The sequence below is a fragment of the Suncus etruscus genome, chromosome 2, assembly GCF_024139225.1.
Source record: "Suncus etruscus isolate mSunEtr1 chromosome 2, mSunEtr1.pri.cur, whole genome shotgun sequence".
Classification (NCBI taxonomy): Eukaryota; Metazoa; Chordata; class Mammalia; order Eulipotyphla; family Soricidae; genus Suncus; species Suncus etruscus.
In genome coordinates, this window is record NC_064849.1 from 4,975,201 (window position 1) to 4,997,703 (window position 22,503).

Consider the following 22,503-nt stretch of genomic DNA (forward strand, 5'->3'; position numbering starts at 1 on the left):
AGCTGTGATAAGTCCCTTCCTCAGCTAAGCCTGGTCCCTTCTTGGGAGCACTCGTTCCCATTTACAGAGTTCTTATAAAAAACTTACAAAACAAAGACCAGACCAATCAGCGAAGCAAGTACATTACCTGGCTGGATTTGATGGCTAATTCTTGTCTCAACTGCTCTAAAATTTCTGAAGTTTCCTTGGTATTGTCTTCCAAATGTTTCACTCCAGTATCAAACTCCTCCTTGCTATTCTTGGCTGCCTCCAAAGCCACTTCCAAGACAATTTTCTCATTTTGCAAGAAGTGGATGGTGTCATCCTTAGAGGTGGCCTCCCCTTGTAGCTCCTCCAACCTGACCTGCAGCTCATCATAGTGTGCCTGCAAATTGCCCAGGGATTGCTCCCGTGTCTGCAGGGTCTCCTGTGTCATGGTGAATTGCTGCAGTAAGTTCAGGTGGTCCTGCTGCAAAGCCTCAAGTTGCTGGTCTCGCTGATGCAAGGTCAATTTCACCTAGAAACAAGGGACTAGATTCAGGATGGCCAGTCTTGAATGAGACCACCATCCTGCTCCAAAAGCTTACTCTGCCACTATTCAGGTATGAAGTAACTGGGATAGATACTTTGGAGATGGCTGTTTGTACATCAAGTGTATGGATGTAGAACTGTGGCACCAGGGCTGGGGGTGGGGGAAGAGATAATAGAACATACTTGACTAAAAGCGCAGCATGCAAGGGCAGGTGAACCTCAGACACCAGATCAGATGAGGCTACAGAAAGTAGGTGCTTGCCTGCTCTAGTTGCTGCTCCAGGGCCGCTGCTGAGGCTGCCAGCTTTTGCAGTTGCTCCTTCTCAGTCTCAAATTCCTCCAGCCTCTTCTGCAGGTCCTTCTCCACCATTGTCTTTGCCTCTTGAATCTGCACAAAGGCAGCTTCCTGGTCCAACATGTCAGCCTGGGTCCAGAAAACAAAGATTTTTCTGTTTGTTTTGTTCTTGGGTCACATCCAGTGGCACTCAGGGGTTACTCCTGGCTCTGTGCTCAGAAATCACTTCCTGGCAGGCTTGGAGGACCCATATGGGATGCCGGGAACCAAATCCAGATCTGTCTTAGGTGGCTGCGTGCAAGGCACATGCCTTACCACTATGCTATCTCTCCGGCCCCAGAAAACAAATAGTTTTAATTATTTTCCCTGAGCTGTTTTAGACCACATCCAGTGGTGCTCAGAGACTACTGCCAGCTCTCTGCCTGGGAGTCAATCCTGGTGGTGCTCAAGTGTTAAAAAAAATGACCCAGCTCAGATGGCCAGAAGTGGGTTCAGGTGGACTCTTAGTGGTCCTCAGGCTTCCCCTCTACCTCTCCCTACACTAATGGAAATGGCCGTTTTAGTAGTGGTTATGTTGGGACAGTCACTGGAATTTTTTTCTCCTTGTTTTCCTATTGATAGTATTGTATGCATATATATATATATTTTTTTTTTTTTTGGTTTTTTGGGCCACACCCGTTTGACGCTCAGGGGTTACTCCTGGCTATGCGCTCAGAAGTCGCTCCTGGCTTGGGGGACCATATGGGACACCGGGGGATTGAACCACGGTCCGTCCTAGGCTAGCGCTGGCAAGGCAGACACCTTACCTCCAGCGCCACCGCCCGGCCCTGTATGCATATATTTTATATATCCATAACATCCATCTTGTATTGTGACCTTGATACTGCCCTACAAATCTCATTTCTAATATTTTACTGCCTCGGTCCCAACCCTTATTTCCCCCCATCTTCCCATGTAGGTGCAGCTCATGACATGAAGCTCACCACATAGAGTGATAGGTGCAGTTAGAGAAATAGCTACACTGAAAACTATCATAACAATGTGAATGAATGAGGGAAAAAGAAAGCCTGTCTCGAGTACAGGTGTGGGTGGGGTGGGGAGTAGATAGATCTGGGAAATTGGTGGTGGGAATCCTGCACTGGTGAAGGGGGGGTGTTCTTTACATGACTGTAATCATACAACTACAATTATATTTGTAATCACGGTGTTTAAATAAAGATAATTTATAAAAAAAAATGACCCAGATCTCTTGGGTACAGGATGCTTGCCTGGCATACACGTGACCCGGGTTTAATCTCTGGTTAACACATATGGTTCCCCAAGTACCACAGTAAATCTTGAGTGCAGATCCTACTGAGTATTGCTGGGTGTAGTCCAAATTCAAACCAAACAAAACGAAACAACCTAAAGCCCCAGATCCCAAAACTATGCCAACCAGGGCTATCTCAGAATTTGTGCCCTCACCTCAATGCCTTGAAGCTGGACAGCAATTCGCTCCTTCTCCTTGATAGATTTCTGCTGGGTCTCTGTCAGCTGGTGGGACAGAGTCACATTCTCAAGTTTCAGATGCTCCAAGAGGCCTGCTTGAGTCATCTGTCCGACCTGCAAAGGAGAGGGAAGACAGGAACACTGCTGAATGAAGAGCAAGAGTGAAGTAAGTCTGCCCCAGAACCTGAAAGGTCATTCCCCAACCCCTATCAGCTAGGCAGCAACTCTACCTGCCCACTCCTACCTTGGACTCAGCTCTTGTGGGTAGATGTGCCTGAGACACACACAGTGGCAGCCTAGAAATCAGTGGTCATTATTCACTAGTCCACAGAGTTTTAACAAGACCCACACAAAAGTTCTACTTGAGGTCTCTCTGTAAGCCCTGCTAATGAGGCTCTTATCTGAAGGACAGGGTCCTAACTAATGAACTGAACTGACCAATTTTAACTAGATACATTCTGCCTGTCAGTGCCTGTGTGTTTAGCACATTGCCAGGAAGAAGTATTGGCAATGCAGTCCAAAATCTAATCTGAGTTATCCATTGTACTACTGACCATCTTCCATAAGAAAAATCATAAGAAAATCTTATGACATTCCTAAGAGTAGAGAACGATACAGAAAAGTCCAGGACATATGAGACTACCTATAGCAAAGAGCGGAAACACTCTCAAATGTACTTGGACTATTGTCTCCATTTTTGAGGGGATGGAAATCACTTACTTCTTTTGAAAATCCACATTAATAAACAAAGACAAAGTACCCCAGGCCAGCCAGTACAGCAGGAAAGCACTCACTGTCCTGCATGCAGCTGGCCCAGGTTCAATCCTTATACCATATGATCTTCTGGCCATGTACTCTCTGGTGCAACCATAGAGGCCCCAAAAGCATCTGTCCATCTGAGAATTGCCAGCGGGGCCCCACAGTCTTGAGCACCGTTTGGGATGAACACATAGTGTGATGCCCAAAATTTAATTCTAATGTAGAGTTAAAGTACCGAAGATGGTATTAACCAGTAAGCAGTTAGTAGTCTTTTTGCTTCAATGTTTGTTTTTCAAACCCAGGCCCTGTTATAGGTAAGGCATGAGCTCTACCATTAGGTAACAACCTTAGTCTAGAATAGTTTTTTGGGCTTTTGGTAAGCAAAAGGCTATCAAAGGCAAGTGCCTTCACCTTTGTACTATATATCTCACTGGTCCTAACAGTATTTTCTTTCTTTTTTGGGGGGGTGGGGGAAGAGGGGACAGGCATTTTGGTGGTGCTCAAGACTTACAGCTCTGAACTCAGGCATCACTCTTAGCAGGACTCAGGGGACCATCTGGGGTGCTAGGATCAAATCTGGGTTGGTCCTGTGCAAGACAAGTGCCCTATATGCTGCATTATTGTTTCAGCACCCACGGGTATCTTTTTAAAAGACAGAATTTGGGTAAAGGAGTTGTGCTACTACAGACAAGTACTGGCATGGCTGTGTGTTGCTGGACGGCCATACCTGGATGTGTGCCATCTCCCCTTGCAGCCTCACTCGGGCCTCCTGAGCCAGGGTGAGCTGCTGTTGGTACCACTGCTGGACACTCTGCAGTGATGAAATCTCCGCCTGGGATGCCTTCAGCTTGCTGCTCAGGGTACTGCGCTCCAGTTGCACATGTTGTAGTTGGCTCTGCAAGGAGGCCATCTGCTGTCGCAGGTCATAGACTAAAAATGAAACCATCTGTCACAAACAGAAGAGCCACAGCTGCACAGCTAAGACATATGGCTCTCTTAAGGGGCAAGAAAAGCATCTGTTCTGTGACTGGCAGCAAAAATGTTCTACGAAGTTTGTGAGTAAGCAAAGCCTCCAGTAGGTTTATTCTTAGAGAACTCTGAATAGAGGCTTATTAACCAATGAACACAGAACCTTGTTTTATGTAATCTATTTGAAGGAACCTTGATCTTTACTGTCAAATCATTCACACTGATCTCAGTTAAAAGGAAACAGCTCACTCCTGAACAATCTCATCTAGTAGATGTGTTTATTTCATAAAACCTATTATAGCCTCTATCTTTTAGGAAAAGAGACAGAGTTTGGGGCCATTTTAAATAGTAAAATCACCCAAGAAAACACAAAAGTTTGAAAATAAATACATAGACTACAAAAATACTTCAAGACTAAGGCTCTTGCTTATATAGGAGCTTAAACAGGAAGGCAAAGGGCTGGTGTTTTGCCTCAGGTAGGAGCAAGCATGTTATGAACTGTTCTTTTACCTCTGTGCCTGACTGCAAGTGACACAAAGTGTGTGATGAAGTTGTAAATGTACGGCCAAAGTGAGCACAATATGGTGATTTGAATCACCAATTCACAATTATAAAACATGAAAATATTAAAGATCTATGGGAGTCTTTGAACAGCATTACGATTTCTAGGAGCCATTCCACAAATTAGGAAAGAGTATTGTGTTGTTAGCGCTAAAACCCTTGCTGGGGGGGGGGGGGGGCGCTGGAACAATAGCACAGTGGATAGGACTGCCTTGTACGCAGCCAACCCAGGTTTGATCCCCAGCGTCCCATATGGTCACTGAGCCTGCCAGGAGTAATTCCTGAGTGCAGAGCCAGGAGTAAACCAAGCATTGCTATGTGTGGCCCAAAAGCGGGGGGGGTGGGGGGGTGGGCGGGGGAGAGGGAGAGAATCCCTACAACACAAAACCTTGGTTTGCTAATACCATTAAATAATAATGAAGATTTGGTTCAGTGGAAGAAGGAGACAGAAATTAGAGACAACTCCAAATCACAGTGGGAACAAAACCCCTCACAAATATGAGTAAAATTACACATGATATTTAAATAGTAATTGCTCTACTAGTTACAACATGATTCTGTTCGAGTTTTGGACCACACCTGAAGTGCTCAGAGATCAACTCTGGAGAAGCTTGGGAACAGCATGATGTACAGGGGATCAAACTGGGGTCAGCTGTGTGCAAGGCAAGAATCTTACCCACTGTACTATCATTCTGGCCCAGAGTTTACATTTTATATAAAAAACAAGGATTTGGGGGCCGGGCGGTGGCGCTAGAGGTAAGGTGCCTGCCTTGCCTGCGCTAGCCTTGTACAGACCACGGTTCGATCCCCCGGCGACCCATATGGTCCCCCAAGCCAGGAGTGACTTCTGAGCGCATAGCCAGGAGTAACCCCTGAGCATCACCGGGTGTGGCCCAAAAACAAAAACAAAACAAAACAAAACAAAAACAAGGATTTGGGGCCAGAGAGATAGCATGGAGGTAAGGTGTTTGCCTTTCATGCAGAAGGACAGTGGTTCAAATCCTGCCATCCCATATGGTCCCCTGTGCCTGCCAGGGGCGATTTCTGAGCATAGAACCAGGAGTAACCCCTGAGCGCTGGCGGGTGTGACCCAAAACCCAAAACCAAAAAAAAAAAAAAAAAAGAAAGAAAGAAAAAAAGAAACAACGATGTGAAGATGTCTCAAAGGCTAGAATATATGCTTTGCATGTGGATGTCTTGGGCTCAATCTCTGGCACTAAATAATCCCCTGACAACCATAAGAATTGGCACCAAGTACCTCCACATGTGGTGCATAGAAAAGAAAACACAAATGAAAATATATTGGCACAGCACAATAGGGGACAAATTAGCTTATGAAGGTCCACGGTTCGTCTCTGAAATCCCAGGGTTCATAGTGGTGGGCTCTTACATAGGGAGAAGCAGCAACCTATGCATCCAGTAAGCCAACTGATCAGGCATATCTTTGGGTCAGTCCAGAAAGAAAGTCACTCTGTAGGTCAGACTTTGTAACCCACAAATTACCTTGGGACTCAGGATCTTTTGGGTCTTAGGGTGTTTCTTATTAATTTATGGATACAACAAAATAAAAAAAAACCAAAATGTTGAATTTAAGAAGGTTCACCAATGGATAATTTGAGGGTTGGGCCTGTTTTAAGTTGAACCTGTGACCCTTAGAAAGAGCAGTAGGAAAGAAAAGAGGAGCAGGTCTTGTCCTCCAACAACTGTGGGACCTATGAGTGGGAGAGTTCTGGGACTAGTCATTCAGAATCTGGTTAATTTCTAAGACCTAACCACCCATTCTTCTTTTTCCTTGGGGGGTTTGGGGGACTGGGGGACTGGGGAAGGGGTTGGGGCCACAATCATTGGCGCTTAAGGGTTATTCCTGGACCTGTGCTGTGCTGTGCTGTACTGTGGTGGGCAGTGTTGAAGAACCATATATATATATATACCAGGAATTGAAGCATTGGTAGGCAACAAGCAAAGCAAATAACATCCTTCTCTGGCTCCCAATCCCTTTCTTCTTGACCATGTGAGGACATCAAGATTCCCAGAGCTCTACTTGACTTCAGAGAAACAGCAGAGACAGCGGCCCAGCCCACCTGTATTGTCCTTTTTGCGGATGCTACTTTGCATTTCTTCCACTTTAGCCATGAGTCTTTGGTATTGCTCCTCTGCTACCTGAAGGTCACTGTTAGAAGATGCCAGGCTGGCGTTCTTGGCTTCCAGCAGGGTCTGCAGGTCTATCATTGCTCGCTCCAGGTCCCAGCAGGATTGCTTCAGGGTGTCCACCTCAGAACTGAGTGAGTCCTGCTTCTGCTGACTGCTATTGCTGTGCTCTACCTGTGCCTGTAGCTTCATGTTCAGGGCAGCCAGCTGTGCCTGCAGTTCTGTCTTTTCTTTCAGGGCCTGAAAAGGTACCCACATGGACAATGACTTTCAGATAACAAAGTCACATCTCTATGCACTACTGTGCTGGGAGACCACCTAGCATAGTTAGTGACAAATATAAAAGATTCATAGGCTGGGCCAGAGTGATAGCACAATGGGTAAGGCATTGCCTTGCACGCGGCTAACCTTGGCTTGACCCCGGCATCCATTTGGTTCCCTAATCTTACCACGAGTGATTTCTAAGTGCAGAGCCAGAAGTAATCCACAGAAAAATTTATAGCAAACTTCCCAATGTCTGGGCATACTTTCCAGTTATTCTGGCAAGAAAACTTCCCCAAAAGAAACCATAACACAGAAGGGGACTGCAGAACCTGCACACTTTCCCCACACCAGGGTCTGAGTCAGGTGACAAGGAGGTTAGAAAATAAACTAGCACAAAAAAAACATACACCAAGCAGGAGTGCAGAGACCAGGGTACATCAACACATACCCAACATATACCTAACACATACCGGGGAGAAATCCAACAGCATGAAGACAAGCAACCAATTCAACAAACTTCACACATACCCAAAGAAATGAAGTTAACTAAACAAACTTCACATGAAGTATCCCTAGAATCATCAAGGAGAAGTGCCAGAAAGTAGAGCACATATTGTTTGTAAAACCTAGGTTTAAGCTACTAAAGCTAAGGAGCTAACGACTATATATATATATATATATATACACATATATATGGTCTAGAAGTGGACATGCATCCTAGGGGGTTATTACATTGTATTTCTTGGAGGGGAGGGCACACCTAGCAGTGCCAAGTTTACTCTTGGTTCTAAGTGCAAATATCACTCCTGGTGGGACTCAAGGATCATATGTAGTTCTAGGAATTGATTCCCAATTGAATGAATACAAGGCAAGATCCTTACCTGCTGTACAATTTCTCTGACCCCCATTAGAAGCTTATTACATTGTAAAATAGCAAAGTGAAAATCACATACAACCAAAATTAACTGAAATTCAGCAATCACTTTGGTGATGCAGTTTTATGTACACAAAGCAGTCACTACCCCAAGACCATGTTGCCAAAAAGACTATGTCCAACATGAGACCACATTTGCAAAGCAAGCTATACTCAGGTGGAGCTTTCACTGCTCCACACATTCAAACACACTCCTAGAAAAGCTCTGTACCAGGGCCGGAGAGATAGCATGGAGGTAAGGCATTTGCTTTGCATGCAGGACAGTGGTTTGAATCCCAGCGTCCCATGTGGTCCCCAGAGCCTGCCAGGAGCAATTTCTGAGCGTAGAGCCAGGAGTAACCCCTGAGCGCCGAGTATGACCCAAAATCCAAAATAAAAAAAAAAAAAGAAAAGAAAAGCTCTGTACCATGCCTCTCTTATTCTCCTCACCGAATGCACAGAGGCAAAGTCAGGTGAAATGATAAGAGTGCTCTGTTGAGGAAAGCTTAAAATTAAGGAAGGGAAAGTTATCATCATTACTTTTAGAAAGGGAATATTGTTTTTCAGACAAGTGTCAACAGATAAAACAAAACTTGTATGAGAAAATGCAGAACCCACAGAAAAAAGTATTGTAGGGCAAATAAGGAACTTTGGTAGACCAGGCTAGAAAAAAGGTGAACTCTATCAAAATACTTTTACTGTCATCAAGTGGTCTATAGTTTTCTACGAGTAGTTAGAAAACATTCCAGGAAAATCCTGATGCAGGAGAGAATAGAGCTCCGTTGGAGGCTAGACTTCCTGTAACATAGGTAGATGGAGACAGAATACGGTGATTGAGGGGCCAGGGTCGACAGCATGTTTGCCTTGCACGCAGCTGACCTGAGTTCAATCCCTAGCATCCCATATGGTCCCCCAAGCCTGCCAGGAGTGATTTCTGAGAGCACAGAGCTGGAAGTAACCCCTGAGCACTTCTGGGTGCTGCCCCCTTCCAAAACAAAGACAGTGATTGTGTTGCAACTTCAGCTAAAGTTGTTTTTTTTTGTTTTGTTTTTGGGCCATACTTGGCAACAATGCTCAGGGGTTACTCTTGGCAGTGCTCAGGGGACCATATGGAATGAAAAGGACTGAACCCAGGTTGGCCATGTATAAGGCAAGCATTTTACTTACTATCACTCTGGCCCCAACACTTACTCTTTTATTGTGCTTTGGATTACACCTGGTGTTGCATGGTGGTACAATATTTGAAGTTGCTCCTACTAATGCTCAGGGAACTATGAAATGCAGGATAAAACCTAAGACTCCTGAAAAGAATGTAGTTCAATCCTTTGAACCACCTCCACTCCTAAATCTTACTCTTTGAGAATGATGGGGAGCTGTGGACACACTAGCTTGCAGCCTGAAGGTTGCCTCTAATAGTGCTCATAGGGTCATGTGGCACCAGGGATAGAAGCCAGGCGTGCTGAATGCAAATCATGTGCTGAGCCCATTGAGCTCACTCTCCTATCCCCCATAAACTTCTATTTTTGGGAATGTGCTGTTTGGGGCTATATTTATCAGTGCTTAGGGCTATTTCTAGCTTTATGTTTAGGAGTGACAACTTGGTGGTACTTGGAGGACCAGATAAAATGCCAGGGATTTGGGTCAGGATTAGCTACACTGCCAACAAGAACCTTAAACAATGTACCTCTCTAATCTCCTAAACTTTTTTTTTTTAGTTTTTGGGCAACCCCTAGTATGTGTTACTCCTGGCTATGTGCTCAGAAACTGCTCTTGGCTTGGGGCCATATGGCATGGGGGGAGGATCAAACTGCTATCTGTCCTAGGTTAGCACATGAAAGGCAGACGCCCTACCGCTTGCACCACTGCTCTGGCCCCTAAACTTTTTGTAGGGAGAGTTTGGGACACACCAGAGGTACGAAGAGCTGTTTCTTACTTCAGTACTCAAGGATCACTCCTGGTATTGCTTGGCGGAGGGGAGGGGGAAACCATATGTGGTGCCAGGAACAAATAAAAGGAGTCAGCCATATACAGGGTAAGCACCTTACCTTATGCACTCTCACTCTGACAATTTAGCTTATTCTTAAAAAGATGAGTAAAGCGCAGCAGGTAGGGTATTTGCCCGGCCAATCCAGGTTTGATTGCCGGCATCTCATATGGTTCCAGGAGTAATTTCTTAGTGCAGAGCCAGGAGTAATCCCTGAGAACTACTGGGTACGGCCCCCACAAATAAAAGAAAAAAGAAGAGTAGAACTATGTACCCAGCTAGCAGGAAGTATATATTTTCAAAGGCTATCAACACACCCAAATGCCATTACCTGGCTGGCCTCTAATGACAGAGCTTCCAGCTGTCCTTCCAGTCTCATCTTCTCTTTTCGAACCTGCAACATTTCATCCTGCGTCTCAGCAACAGAGCTTTCCAAGGACACACTGCAGGGTCAAGATGAAGCAGGCAGTGGGAATGTGAACGATGACTATTTTTCCTTACACTTCTCCACATCTTCCAAATTCCAGACTTTCCTACTAATCTCCTCCACTAGCTGAAAATACTTTTGTTTTGTTTTTGGCTACACTGTGCAGTATTCAGGGCTGAATCCTTGCTCTGTGCTCAAAGATCGCACCTGGAGCGGCTCAGGGAAACTTTTGTGGTGTTGGGGAATGAATCTGGTTGGACATGTGCAAGACAAAGGCCCTACCATTACTCTCACCCCTGGAAAATAAGAAGAGATTTAAATTTACGAAGCTTAATTTGGGGTCGAAGTGATAGCACAGTGGGTAGGGCATATGCAAAAGGTAGCACAAGTTTTTCTTGTGGTTAGGGTGCTTGCTTTGTATGAAGCTGACCTGGGTTTGATCACCTGCGGACACCCACATGGTTATCCCAGCCCCACCTAGGAGTGATCCCTGAGCTGAGAGCCAGGCATAAACCCTGAGCTCTGCTGGGTGTGGCCCAAACCAAAGCAAAATACAGAAAAAAGAAAAAATGGTAAGAAAAATACTCAACCCAAAAAGGGGGGTGGGGGGTCAGAGAGATAGCATGGAGGTAAGGCGTTTGCTTTGCATGCAGAAGGTCATTGGTTCGAATCCAGGCATCCCATATGGTCCCCCGGGCCTGCCAGGAGTGATTTCTGAGTGTGGAGCCAGGAAGCCAGGAGTAACCCCTGAGTGCTGCCAGGTGTGACCCAAAAGCCAAAAAAAAGAGATTCAAGTTCTTTTAAGAATGCTAACAATGAGCATGTCTCCCTTGCCAGGTCAGCCCATTTCACCACCATGCGCAGTGAAGAAAGCATTTGTGCAGCTTTTCTGGTAAAGAGGTAAATGGGAGGGGACAGCTGAGTGTTGCAGGAGATTACTGATGATCCATGGATCTAGTTCTTGTGCCTACTATTGTGGGGAATATTTAGTGCCACAGCTCCAACTCACATAAGCCAGGCAAATTCTCTATCATTTGAGCCACATTGGCAGTCCTAGCTTTCTTTCACAGAAAGAAAGTTAGTTTGTAGTTGGACACAACAAAATGCCAAGAAAGATGACTCAGGAAAATAAAATGGCACTGCCTACCTGCTACAGATGCTGTCTGTCCGGCTCCGGGTCTCCCCATTGACCTCTTGCTGTTGGTCCCGGTATTCAGCTGCAGCCGCCTGAAGAACATCTGTGATGGAGGGGAACTGGCCCAGTGCGCCAGCAGCTATCTCCTGGCCATTGATGACATAGGGGGCTTCTTTCATGCCCATAGAGTTCATGAGACGGCCTGGTGTCCCCTGAGCTGAAGCATTGCTGTAGGAGCTGTCACTCTCACTTCCATCCACTTCTGATGCAGCATCTCCCAGGACGGATACGCCCTCCAGACGCTCCTCTGTCTCAGGACAAAGGCTGATCTCAGACACCACTGAGGCTGCTCCACTCCGGTGCTCCTTCACAGAAACCCTTGCAGAGTCCGTAGCTGGGACAACAGAATTCCCAGTGTCCGACTCTTCGGTCCTATAATCAGCCAGAGACCGAATTTTGCTTGACTTAGAACTTTTCTTCTCTTTAGAGTGTGCCAGGAGACCTAAACTCCCCACCTTTGGTCCCCGAGGGACATTAGTGCGCAGGAAAGAATATTCTTTTGTCATAGCCACAGTACTGGCTCTTGGTAAGGTCTCGGGGTTCAGCATAAGTTCAGGATCAAGTGTACTAAAAAGTCTTGATTTAGCTGCAGGCTGATTAGACTGAGAAGAAAACAGAAGCATAAAAATTAAGTATAAAAGTGACAGCAGCAAAAACTGCCATCTAGAATGGCTGCATCAGTGACGTTCCCCTGCCAGACACCTCCCTCCTCCCACATTCTCACACAGCCACCTGGGCTCAGATAGAGTTTGAAAGCTCCCGCAGGGCTCCAGGGCCATCAGATAATGCTGGCACTCCAACGTGACCACCTCAGCGGCATGCAAGGCAAACACTGTTACTCCTATAATAGCTCTCTGGTCTCCAAACTACTCTTTTAAAGAAAGTTGGAATTTATCTAATTTTTTTTCTCTGCTTTTGGGTCAGATCCAGTGGTACTCAGGGGTTACTCCTTATTTGGTGCTCAGGGATCACAAATGGCAGTGTTCGAGGGATAATGAGTTTGTCAATGATCAAACCAGAATCACTCATGATTTGCTCTCACTCACTGAGCTATCTTGCTGGCCCTAGCATTTCTCTGGTAAGTTAGAAAATGTCTTATGAGGGGACAGAGAGATAGTACAGCGGCGTTTGCCATGCAAGCAGCCGATCCAGAACCTAAGAAAATGTCCTATGGAATTTGGCAGTATAAAAGTTAACACTCGGGGTCGGAGAGATGGCATGGAGGTAAGGCGTTTGCCTTTCATGTAGAAGGACGGTGGTTCGAATCCCGGCATCCCACATGGTCTCCTGTGCCTGCCAGGGGCGATTTCTGAGCATAGAGCCAGCATAGAACCCCTGAGCGCTGCTGGGTGTGACCCAAAAACCAAAAACCAAAAAAAAAAAAAAAAAAAGTTAACACTCTCCTGTGCAAAGGCCTGGAAGTTATTGCATTACAAACAAGGGGCACTTCCTCATCATTCTATTCTATACCACCCAACTGACTGAACGATGTTCGTCATGTACAAGAGGTAAGCCCAAGCAAATATCCTTTAATAGTTTAAGTATTTTACTTAAAACCTTTTCAGCGTCTCTTGAAAGGGGACCCTAGGCTTTTCATGTGGGCTTCCACAATGAACTCAGAAGTCCCCTGTGCCCTATACCTGTGCCAACCCAGGTGGCAGCTAGTCTTCAGGCCGGCAGTTGCAAATCCAGAAGTTGTCCTGACACTAGCAATCACTGAGACTCTGCACCTGGTGAGGGACATTCATCTGGGTTTTGAAGACACTGATCTGCAGGTGGGATGGCAACCCTCACTGGTCTGTACAGTGTCACGTGGAACAGGGGCTGGGATGCAGCCTGCCTTGGGGGAGAGGGCTAGATGAGAAGGCAGAGACCACTGATATAGTCATAATTACGATGTAGGACATTTTGAGAAAAATTCTGTATCTTACAGGAAAAAAGTATCTTTTTCCTGGTCTAGCTCAACCATGGGTTTTATGCATCTATGTGTTTTGCAAAGATGGGTAAACATTGAACACTCCATTCTAGTATCTGATGTTCTAGTATCTGAGACTTCCAGTGTAGCCCTCCAGGAGGCACTGCAGGATAAGCCTGGCTCAGCCACTTTACACTTGATAGACTGTCACTTGTTTAATGTGACTGCTGTAAGGCCCATAGTATAGACTATAGAAGGTCAAAATACAGCCAAGGGCTCATATACAAAGACAGACTATTGAGTGACACAAACTCTTCCTGCTTTCTAATAGATACCTGGAAGCTCCAGAACAGGCTGAAGCCAGCCTACTCTCAGCCTGATGTTGGCTTCCAGCCCTTGCAATAGAGCCAGGGTTATACCAGAAAAACAAACAGCAGCTCTGAAAAGAACTCATTTCCATCACCACTCGCTGAAAGTAATTTGAGGGGGCACGGCGGAGGGGGTTTAGGCCACACCTGGCAGTATTCAGGGGTCGCTCCCAGAGGTTCTCAGAGAACCATGTAGTGAGTGTCAGGGTTCAAATCCGAGCTTCCTGCACGCAAAGCTTGCCCTCAGCCCATTATCTCATCTCTCCGGCCCTGAAATTAAAAAGTATTTTTTTTTTTTAAAAATCAACCTTTAAGAACTTTAGTTTGTTTTAGGGGGCCAGAGTGATAGTACAGTGGATAGGGCATTTGCCTTGTACATGGCCAGCTAGGGTTTGATTCCTGACACCACTTATGGTCCTGAGCCCGCCAGGAGTGATCCCTTAGCACTGCCTGGTATGGCCCAAAAACAAAAACAAAAAAGATTTCAAGGCCAGAGGGCCAGTTCAAGGGGCTGAACCCGTCTGGCAATGTGGGAAGCCAGTTAGATGCCCAGTATCACACGGTCCACCAAACACAATTAGAAATTGCCCCTGAGCACCAATGGAAATGGCCACAAAATAAAACGCATTTAAAATTCAAAAGTTTTTCAAATCCACAGAAAATATTAATAAGCTATTTCATACCACCACGCCTGTTTCTGTGAGCCTGCTGGCAAGTGTCCCATCTGAATATAAGTGGCCAGCATATGCATACGACCTGTAAGGTGAGGCACGGCGTAGGTAAACTGTACCGTCTCAAAAAGGAGGGTTCACTGGTCTGGTACAGAGAACAAAATAGCATCCCTACCCAAATATTCGCTATCTCTGCTTCCCATATGGCATCCTTAAATAGAATAATTCATTTCAAGGGAGAGAGGAAGGACTAAACAGGAAAGCAGAAGAGAAATGATCTTCCTAGACTTGTGCAGAGAAATTAACAGATACAAGAATCACATCCAATTATTGCTGCATACATTGAGTTTCTCTGAGCTAAAACAAAAGGAGAATCACTCACTCGTTCTTGCTGGCGCTTCACCCGGTACTGCTTGAGCTGTTCTTCCAGCCGCTTGCGAGCCTGAAGGCGAACCTGTTCCTCGTTCTCCAGCGGCAGGGAAGCCTCTGTTGAGCCTGCAAGACAAATGTGTCACTTAGGAACTCTTACAGCACCAGGCAGAGGACACAGCAGCTTGACGCTCAGTGTTTTCAGGCCAATATGACTTAGCATCTGATCAATTCACTTGGGAAGTGAGAAACAGAGACTTTGGGTCGACGGAAGCCCTCCCAGTAGTGCTCAAGGCCTACTCTTGGCTTTACACTCAGGGATCACTTTTGTGTGTGTGTGTGTGTGTGTGTGTGTGTGGTTTTTGGGTCGCACCTGGCAGTGCTCAGGGGTTATTCCTGGCTCCAGGCTCAGAAATTGCTCCTGGCAGGCACAGGGGACATATGGGATGCCGGGATTCGAACCGATGACCTCCTGCATGAAAGGCAACCGCCTTACCTCCATGCTATCTTTCCGGCCCCCAGGGATCACTTCTTACGGCGCTTTTACAGGGGACTAAGTCTGGATTGTCCATGAAAAAGGAAGCACCCTAACTACTGTACTATATTGTCCAGCATAAGGGCCGGAGTGGTAGCGCACCAATAGGGTGTTTGCCTTGAATGTGGTTGATCCAGAACGGACCTCCGTTTGATCCCCGGCATCCGTATGGTCCCCAAAACCAGGCGCGATTTCTGAGCTCATAGCCAGGAGTAACCCGAGCGTCATTGGGTGTGGCCTAACCCCCCAAAAAAAGAAATTGAGCCCTGAGCAGAGAAGATACTCTGGCCAAGCACAGGTTTGTGTCCATGCAAGTGTATCACTCTGTGCCTTTAGTGTCAGAACTGATTTTAAAGCTGATGCTAGTGCTGAGTGGTTCTGGGGCTCATAGATGTTCTGTTTTAGCTTTAAAGAGGGAGGGACACACAGAGAGCAGTCCTGAAACAGAAACACACCTATTGGGGCCATATGGCAGTTGGCTGCTTTTTTTTTAATAGTTACGCCTGAAGCATAATGTTTTTTGTTTTTGGTGGGGAGGTGTTTGGGCCACAACTGGCAGCGCTGAGGGGTTGATCCTGGCTCTGCACTCAGAAATAGCCCCTTATAGGCTTGGGAAAACCAATGGAATGCTGGGAATTGAACCCAGATCTGTCCTGGGTCGGCCACGTGCAAGGTAAATGCCCTACCACTGTGCTATCACTCAGCCCCAAGAGACATCATCTGAGCCATCGCTATCCCCATCTTGCAATAACAATGATCTAAGTAAGACATCGTAAATCAGAAAAGCAACTTCCTCATGAAATACCGCATCCATTTAGTAATGCTTGGTGTTGGAGTGATAGTATAGTGTGAGATGGGAGCATCTGTCTTTGGGCCCCAGGGCCAAAACATCCTTTCAGAAGTGGTACAAGTCACCTAAGTGTGCCTCACGGTCTTATAGATCTTATGCTGGTCACTTTTATTCAGGTGTAACACTTGCCAGGTTTTGATCCCTGGTATCCCATTATGGTCCCCTGCACACAGAAGGACTAATTCCTGACTTTTGGGCCCCGGGGGCAAAACATCCTTTCAGAAGTGGTACAAGTCACCTAAGTGTGCCTCACGGTCTTATAGATCTTATGCTGGTCACTTTTATTCAGGTGTAATACTAGCCAGGTTTTGACCCCTGGTATCCCATTATGGCCCCCTGCGCACAGAAGGACTAATTCCTGACTGCAGAAACAGGGTAAGCCCTGAGCATCTCTAGGTTTGACGGTTCACATCATTACCCATTCAGGACTTACTTAGTACCCCCACTAGTTCTGGGGCCAGTTCCTTGTTCCTGCAGGGGCTACAACTGAGGATAGGGAAGGAAAAAAAACTTGTTCATTAAGATGATTTAAGATGGGCTGGAGTGACAGCGCAGCGCTAGGGCACTTGCCTTGCACGCAGCTGACCCAGGACAGACCTGGGTTCAATTCCTGGAGTCCCATATGGTCCCCCAAGCCAGGAGCAATTTCTGAGCACAGAGCCAGGAGTAACCCCTGAGTGTCACCGGGTGTGGCCCAAAAACAAACAAACAAACAAACCAAAAGATGAGTTAAGGTATCTAATGCTGCAGTACAGCATGTAATAAAGCAAATACACATGCAGACTTTGGTACTACAAATGGTTCCACTTTTTTTCTTTTCCAAACACCCCACCCCCAGTTTTACTCTTGAGTTAGGACCGATTCCTGAGTGCAGAGCAAGGAATAAATCCCAAGCGCTGCCAGGTATGGTCCCAAAACAGGCATGTGCTCTCCTTGTAAACCTTGACTCCAGATATGGATTCTGAGGAGATATGCAGCTATTGTTTAACCCCTAAAATATAAGTAAGCAATGACCAGAGCTTTTACAAGGAAATCACTGATGTCTAATGTCAGTACCAATTTATGCATTTGTGACTACAAAGACCTTTAGGACGCTTCACAGGGTCCATACAGGAGAATCAGGACTTCTGGCTGCTAGCAGAGAACCCAAGGCGGCAAACCCAAAATTCACAGGTTCAGGAGGGAAACTGCTTTTCAAAGGGGTAGCAGGCAGAGTGGATATCTCAAAATTTCACTGTGGGACCAGAGCAACAGTATAGTGGGGAGAACATTTGTCTTGCACTTTGCTGACTGAGGTTCAATCCCCAGAATAACATCTGGTCCCCCCAAACACTGCCAGGAATAATTTCTGACTTCACAAACAGGAATAACCCCTGTACACTGCTGCGTGTGATCCTAAAACAAACAAAAAAATCCCTTAGACCCACGATTCAGACTTTTACACAATGTCTCCAATGTAAAAAGCAGTCATACGGGGACCAAAGAGATAGCATGGAGGTAAGGCATTTGCCTTGCATGCAGAAGAATGGTTCAAATCCCGGCATTTCATATGGTCCCTGAGCCTGCCAGGAGCGATTTCTGAGCATAGAGCCAGGAGTAACCCCTGAGAACTGCCAGGTGTGAACAACAACAACAACAACAACAACAAAAAAGCAGTTGTAACTTTTTGTTTAAGGTTATTTTATTTTTTGCTTTTTGGACCACATCTGGGGTTACTCCTGGCTATGTGCTCAGAAATCGCTCCTGGCTTGGGGGACCATATGGGACACAGGGGGATCTAACAGCGATCCATCCTAGGTTAGTGCGTGTAATACAGATGCCCTACCGCTTGTGCCACTGCTCTGGCCCCGAGGTTGATTTACTTATTTATTTATTTTTTTGGTGGTTTTTGGGTCACACCCGGCAGTGCTCAGGGGTTATTTCTGGCTCCAGGCTCAGAAATTGCTCCTGGCAGGCACAGGGGACCATATGGGGCACCGAGATTCGAACCAATGACCTCCTGCATGAAAGGCAAACGCCTTACCTCCATCCTATCTCTCCGGCCCCCCCCCCCTTTTTTTTTAATCCTTTAAATTGTTTATTCCTAGAATTTTAAAATGAATGTGATCTTAAATGTGCCCTTGATGGAAAAATGGCTAAATGGTCATAGAACATGTAAAGAGATGCTTAAATGTTCTAGCATTCATGTTGATGTACACCATGTCACAGTACATGTCACTGTTTGGGTGAGAAGGCAGAAGGCAGTGCACTGTCAGGCTACGACCAAATGTCAGAGATACAGCCATTCATTCTGCTCTGGCATATAGCCCACAGAGAGAGAAGCACAAAGGCTACAGATTGACATCTTGAAGACCTGACCCACATTCAGAACAGCCAGGATTGGAGTTCCCTCCAGCCTTAAAGAATGAATTTGGAGAACTGGGAAATGTAGTTCAATGACAGAGCACTTGCCTCGCATATATGGAGCTCTTTTTTTTTTTTTTTTTTTAAATATTTGGGCCACACCCAGTGACACTCGGGTTACTCCTGGCTTGGGGGACCATATAGGACGCCGGGGGATCAAATCTCAGTCTGTCCTATGCTAGTGCGGGCAAGACAGATGCCTTACTGCTTGCATCACTGTTCCTCCGGCCCTTATGGAGCTTTTGGTTTGATCCTTGGCACCAAAAAAGAAAAGAAAGAGAGAAAAAAAGAATTTGAAGCTACACCAAGAAATGTGAGGGGCCAGAGAGATAATACAAGAGGTAGGCATTTGCCTGGCATTTGCAACCAAGGTTTCATTTCCAGCATCTCAGCCACCTCTCAGCCACCAGGAGTGATCCCTGAGCACTGCTGGGTATGGTCCCAAAACCCGACCTCTCCCACCCCAAAAGTAAAGATAATGTGGACCGTCCTCTACATGATAATGTGGTGAGAACATATAATAAAGGAGAACATCATTCTATATTAAAGTTACCCTAAACCCTGCCTGTTTATAGAGGACTACGTGGAGATGAAAGAACATGGCTGATGTGGTCAGACAGGGAGGGATGCTGAAGGGACGACGGGATATGTGTAATATATCTCCAAATGTAACATTACAGATAGTTACTAAGAAAAAGTGTCAGAAAAGGTCTGGAGTTGTGACTTGTTCATCTCTGAATCTCCCATCTCTGAATCTCCAGGCTTCAGTGTAAAATACACACTGAATATAAATGATTCATAAAAGTAAGCTTCCAATTTAATTACCCCATCGAAGGCTTGCTCACAATCCAGTGTCAGAGGACATGAAGTATAGGCCCTTTAACATGACTCTGAGCACAAGTGTCAAAATCACAGAATAAAGTTCAACACCCAAGTGCGCCTTCTCTCTAGGACAGAGCCGTGAGATGCACGCCCACCGCAGCAATCCCACAATGAACGGCAGAGGGAAAAGCAGGAGCACAATGATGGATGAAAAGATCTTAAGAGGAGTAGGGAGACCCAGTGGGAACGGATGCTTACACAGTTGCGTTTCTTGCATAGGAAGACTGAGTCTGAGAGACTGCAAAGCTTCTTTTCTAACACTGCCCTCAGCACTAGGTCCCTGAGACTTCCTTAGGTTGTCATGGAAACCAGCCACACCTGAAGAGGCATTGGGACCCACTGGGCTTGTAGTAGGATCAATAGATGGAGAGTCTGGGAACGGTGGTGTTGGTCCATTCTGCCAGGAGTTCCTTTTGTCAGGTACATCCAGGCTTTCTCCTTCAGCTGAGGCTTTATTCTCGATATCAGCACCTAAAAGAGAGAGCATGATGGGCCATCACAGTTTTAACAATTAAATCAAGAAGTTTTTCAGATACATAGCTGAAATTAGTCAAAGAGAATCCAAATAAGATAGCTCAGTAATGTGCCTACCCCATAAATCCGGGCCCTTTGAGAAAAGAGCAGGCCTCTTTCTTCCATGGGCTTTTGTGGGGACAGGTTCCCCCACAGGGCCCCAAAGAATTTTTTCATTTACATGAGACTAATACAAATTTGGGCGCTTTTTTTTTTCTTTTTTTTTTTTGATTTTTCAGCCATACCTGGTGACACTCAGGGGCCACTCTTGATTATGTGCTCAGAAATCGCTCCTGGCGGGGCCGGCTTGGTGGTGCTAGAGGTAAGGTGTCTACCTTGCAAGAGCTAGCCTAGGACAGACCGTGGTTCAATTCCCCAGCATCCATATGGTCCCCCAAGCCAGGAGCGACTTCTGAGCGCAGAGCCAGGAGTAACCCCTGATCATTACTGGGTGTGGCCCAAAAACAAAACAAAACTAACAAAAAAAAAGAAATGCAGGAGCAGCCCAAACATACGTTGTGACCCCACAAAAGCAACAACAACAACAAAAAGTAGAAAGTTGGCAAGAAATAATAATCTACCTTCAAACACAATTAGAAACCTTTAGGAAAAAACATGCTTATTCACAGTGGTCAATCTCAAAGTGGTTTTTGTTTTTTTTTGGTTTTGGGCCACACCTGGTAGCATTCAGGGGCTACTCTTGGCTCTGAGTTCAGAGTTACTCCAAACAGTTCCCAGACTGATTTTTCTTGGGTTACAACCTGTTTTCACCCTAAACAAATCTGGATCCTAGGCCCAACCCTTCTCTTTACATTTCCTTTTTGGGCCACACCTAGTTGCATTCAGGGATTACCCCTGGCTGAGCTCAAAAAACGTTCCTGGCAGGCTTGGGGGGGACTATATGGGATGCCAGGAATTGAACCCAGGTCTGTCTGCGTCACGGCCAACACAGGATGGACCCTGGTTCAAATCCCGGCATCCCACATGGTCCCCCAAGCCTGCCAGGAGTGACTTCTGAGTGCAGAGCCAGGAGTAACCCCTGAGTGCCGCCAGATGTGACCCCCCCCAAAAAACAAAACAAAACACCTAAACTTCCAGCATGCTAAACATGCGCTCATCCCACCAAATCTTGTCTTTTTTTCCCCTAAACCAGGGGTTGGCAAACTGGCTCCTTTGAAGCTTTGCCACGGGTTCAACAGCAGGGCTGATAGCAGGGGGGTGGGAGCGGTATCACTTAAATATTTTAATTGGCTATTAATTTGCATAAATGTCTTACATTGCTAAGTGAAAAAGTTCTTTTTTTCTTCAGATCGATAGCTAACTGCACGATCCTGTATATAGCATTAAGATAAGAAACTGTATGCAGTGCTATATTTGCTTTAAATGTCAAGATGGTTTTGCGGCTTCCCTTTTTTTTCCCCCTTTGGAAATGAGTCCAAGTGGATCTTTACATCTTAAAAGTTGCCGACCCTGGGGCCGGTGAGGTGGCACTAGAGGTAAGGTGTCTGCCTTGCAAGCGCTAGCCAAGGAAGGACTGCAGTTCAATCCCCCGCGTCCCATATGGTCCCCTCAAGCCAGGGGCAATTTCTGAGTGCTTAGCCAGGAGTGACCCCTGAGCATCAAACGGGTGTGGCCCAAAAAAACAAACAAAAAAAATTTTAAAAATTTAAAAATTAAAAAAAGTTGCCTACCCCTGCTAAACTATAATTTTAGTGAATAAAAACCTCCATGTACTCATTTACTAGTCTTCTCAGGTTAATGTACAACTTTCTGACTGAAGGCACAACAGCCACAGAAGTGACTTACAGTGAGATCCCTCTCTCGAGGTAGGCAGCATCTGTAAGCCGGGAGGCCCTGGAGAGCTTTCCAGGCAAGCTGAGGAGACATCGCTTGATCCATCCTCAGAGAGGCCATCCTGTACAGCCAAAGCACCTTCCATGGCGAGGACCACACAAGTGCGGCTGACACTTAGGACCTGCAAATGAACTTCTAGCAAGCTTGGTTTTTGCCATCAGCAACAGCCAAGGACTCCCAGGAACGACGGTTTTTGTTGGTCAGGTGGCAGGTTTTCATCTTTAGAAGTTATGTCTCAGAAGTGACTTGAAATCAAGTAACACCATGGTATCTGATAGGAAGGAAATAAAGACAGTATTTAGAAACTTAATTTGGCCAATTTTGGGTTTGATCCCCAGATCAAATTGGGCTGGAGCAATAGCACAAGATCATTTGCCTTGCGCACAGATGACTTGGGCTTGATCCATATGGTCCCCCGAGCCAGGAATATGGCCCCAGTGCAGAGTCAGGAGAGTAACCCCTAAGTGCCGCAGGGTGTGGCCCCCCCCTAAAGACAACGAGCAAGAGGCTACTACATAAATATGATTACTGTCCTCTTATCAGAGGACACATCAAACAAACAAACAAACGGAAAAAAAACATTGGAGTTTGGGGTCCAGACAAAGATTCTCACAGCTGATAAACAGTTTC

At 46.0% G+C, this 22,503-nt stretch overlaps 1 protein-coding gene across 1 annotated transcript in view; it reads right to left on the minus strand.

Moving 5' to 3' along the window:
• GOLGA3 (golgin A3) overlaps positions 1–22,120 on the minus strand; it is a 41,911-nt gene extending 19,791 nt beyond the window's left edge. Inside the window, exons 1-10 of the mRNA XM_049769273.1 lie at positions 21,826–22,120; positions 19,825–19,977; positions 14,850–14,962; positions 11,466–12,115; positions 10,223–10,334; positions 6,664–6,970; positions 3,780–3,982; positions 2,270–2,407; positions 773–934; positions 128–496 (exon numbers count right to left, since the gene is read on the minus strand). Of these exons, the coding sequence (XP_049625230.1) occupies positions 128–496; positions 773–934; positions 2,270–2,407; positions 3,780–3,982; positions 6,664–6,970; positions 10,223–10,334; positions 11,466–12,115; positions 14,850–14,962; positions 19,825–19,977; positions 21,826–21,958 (2,340 nt within the window). The 5' untranslated portion in view covers positions 21,959–22,120. The remainder of the gene's footprint in view (positions 1–127; positions 497–772; positions 935–2,269; positions 2,408–3,779; positions 3,983–6,663; positions 6,971–10,222; positions 10,335–11,465; positions 12,116–14,849; positions 14,963–19,824; positions 19,978–21,825) is intronic.
• Between the last annotated feature and the right edge of the window lie 383 nt (positions 22,121–22,503).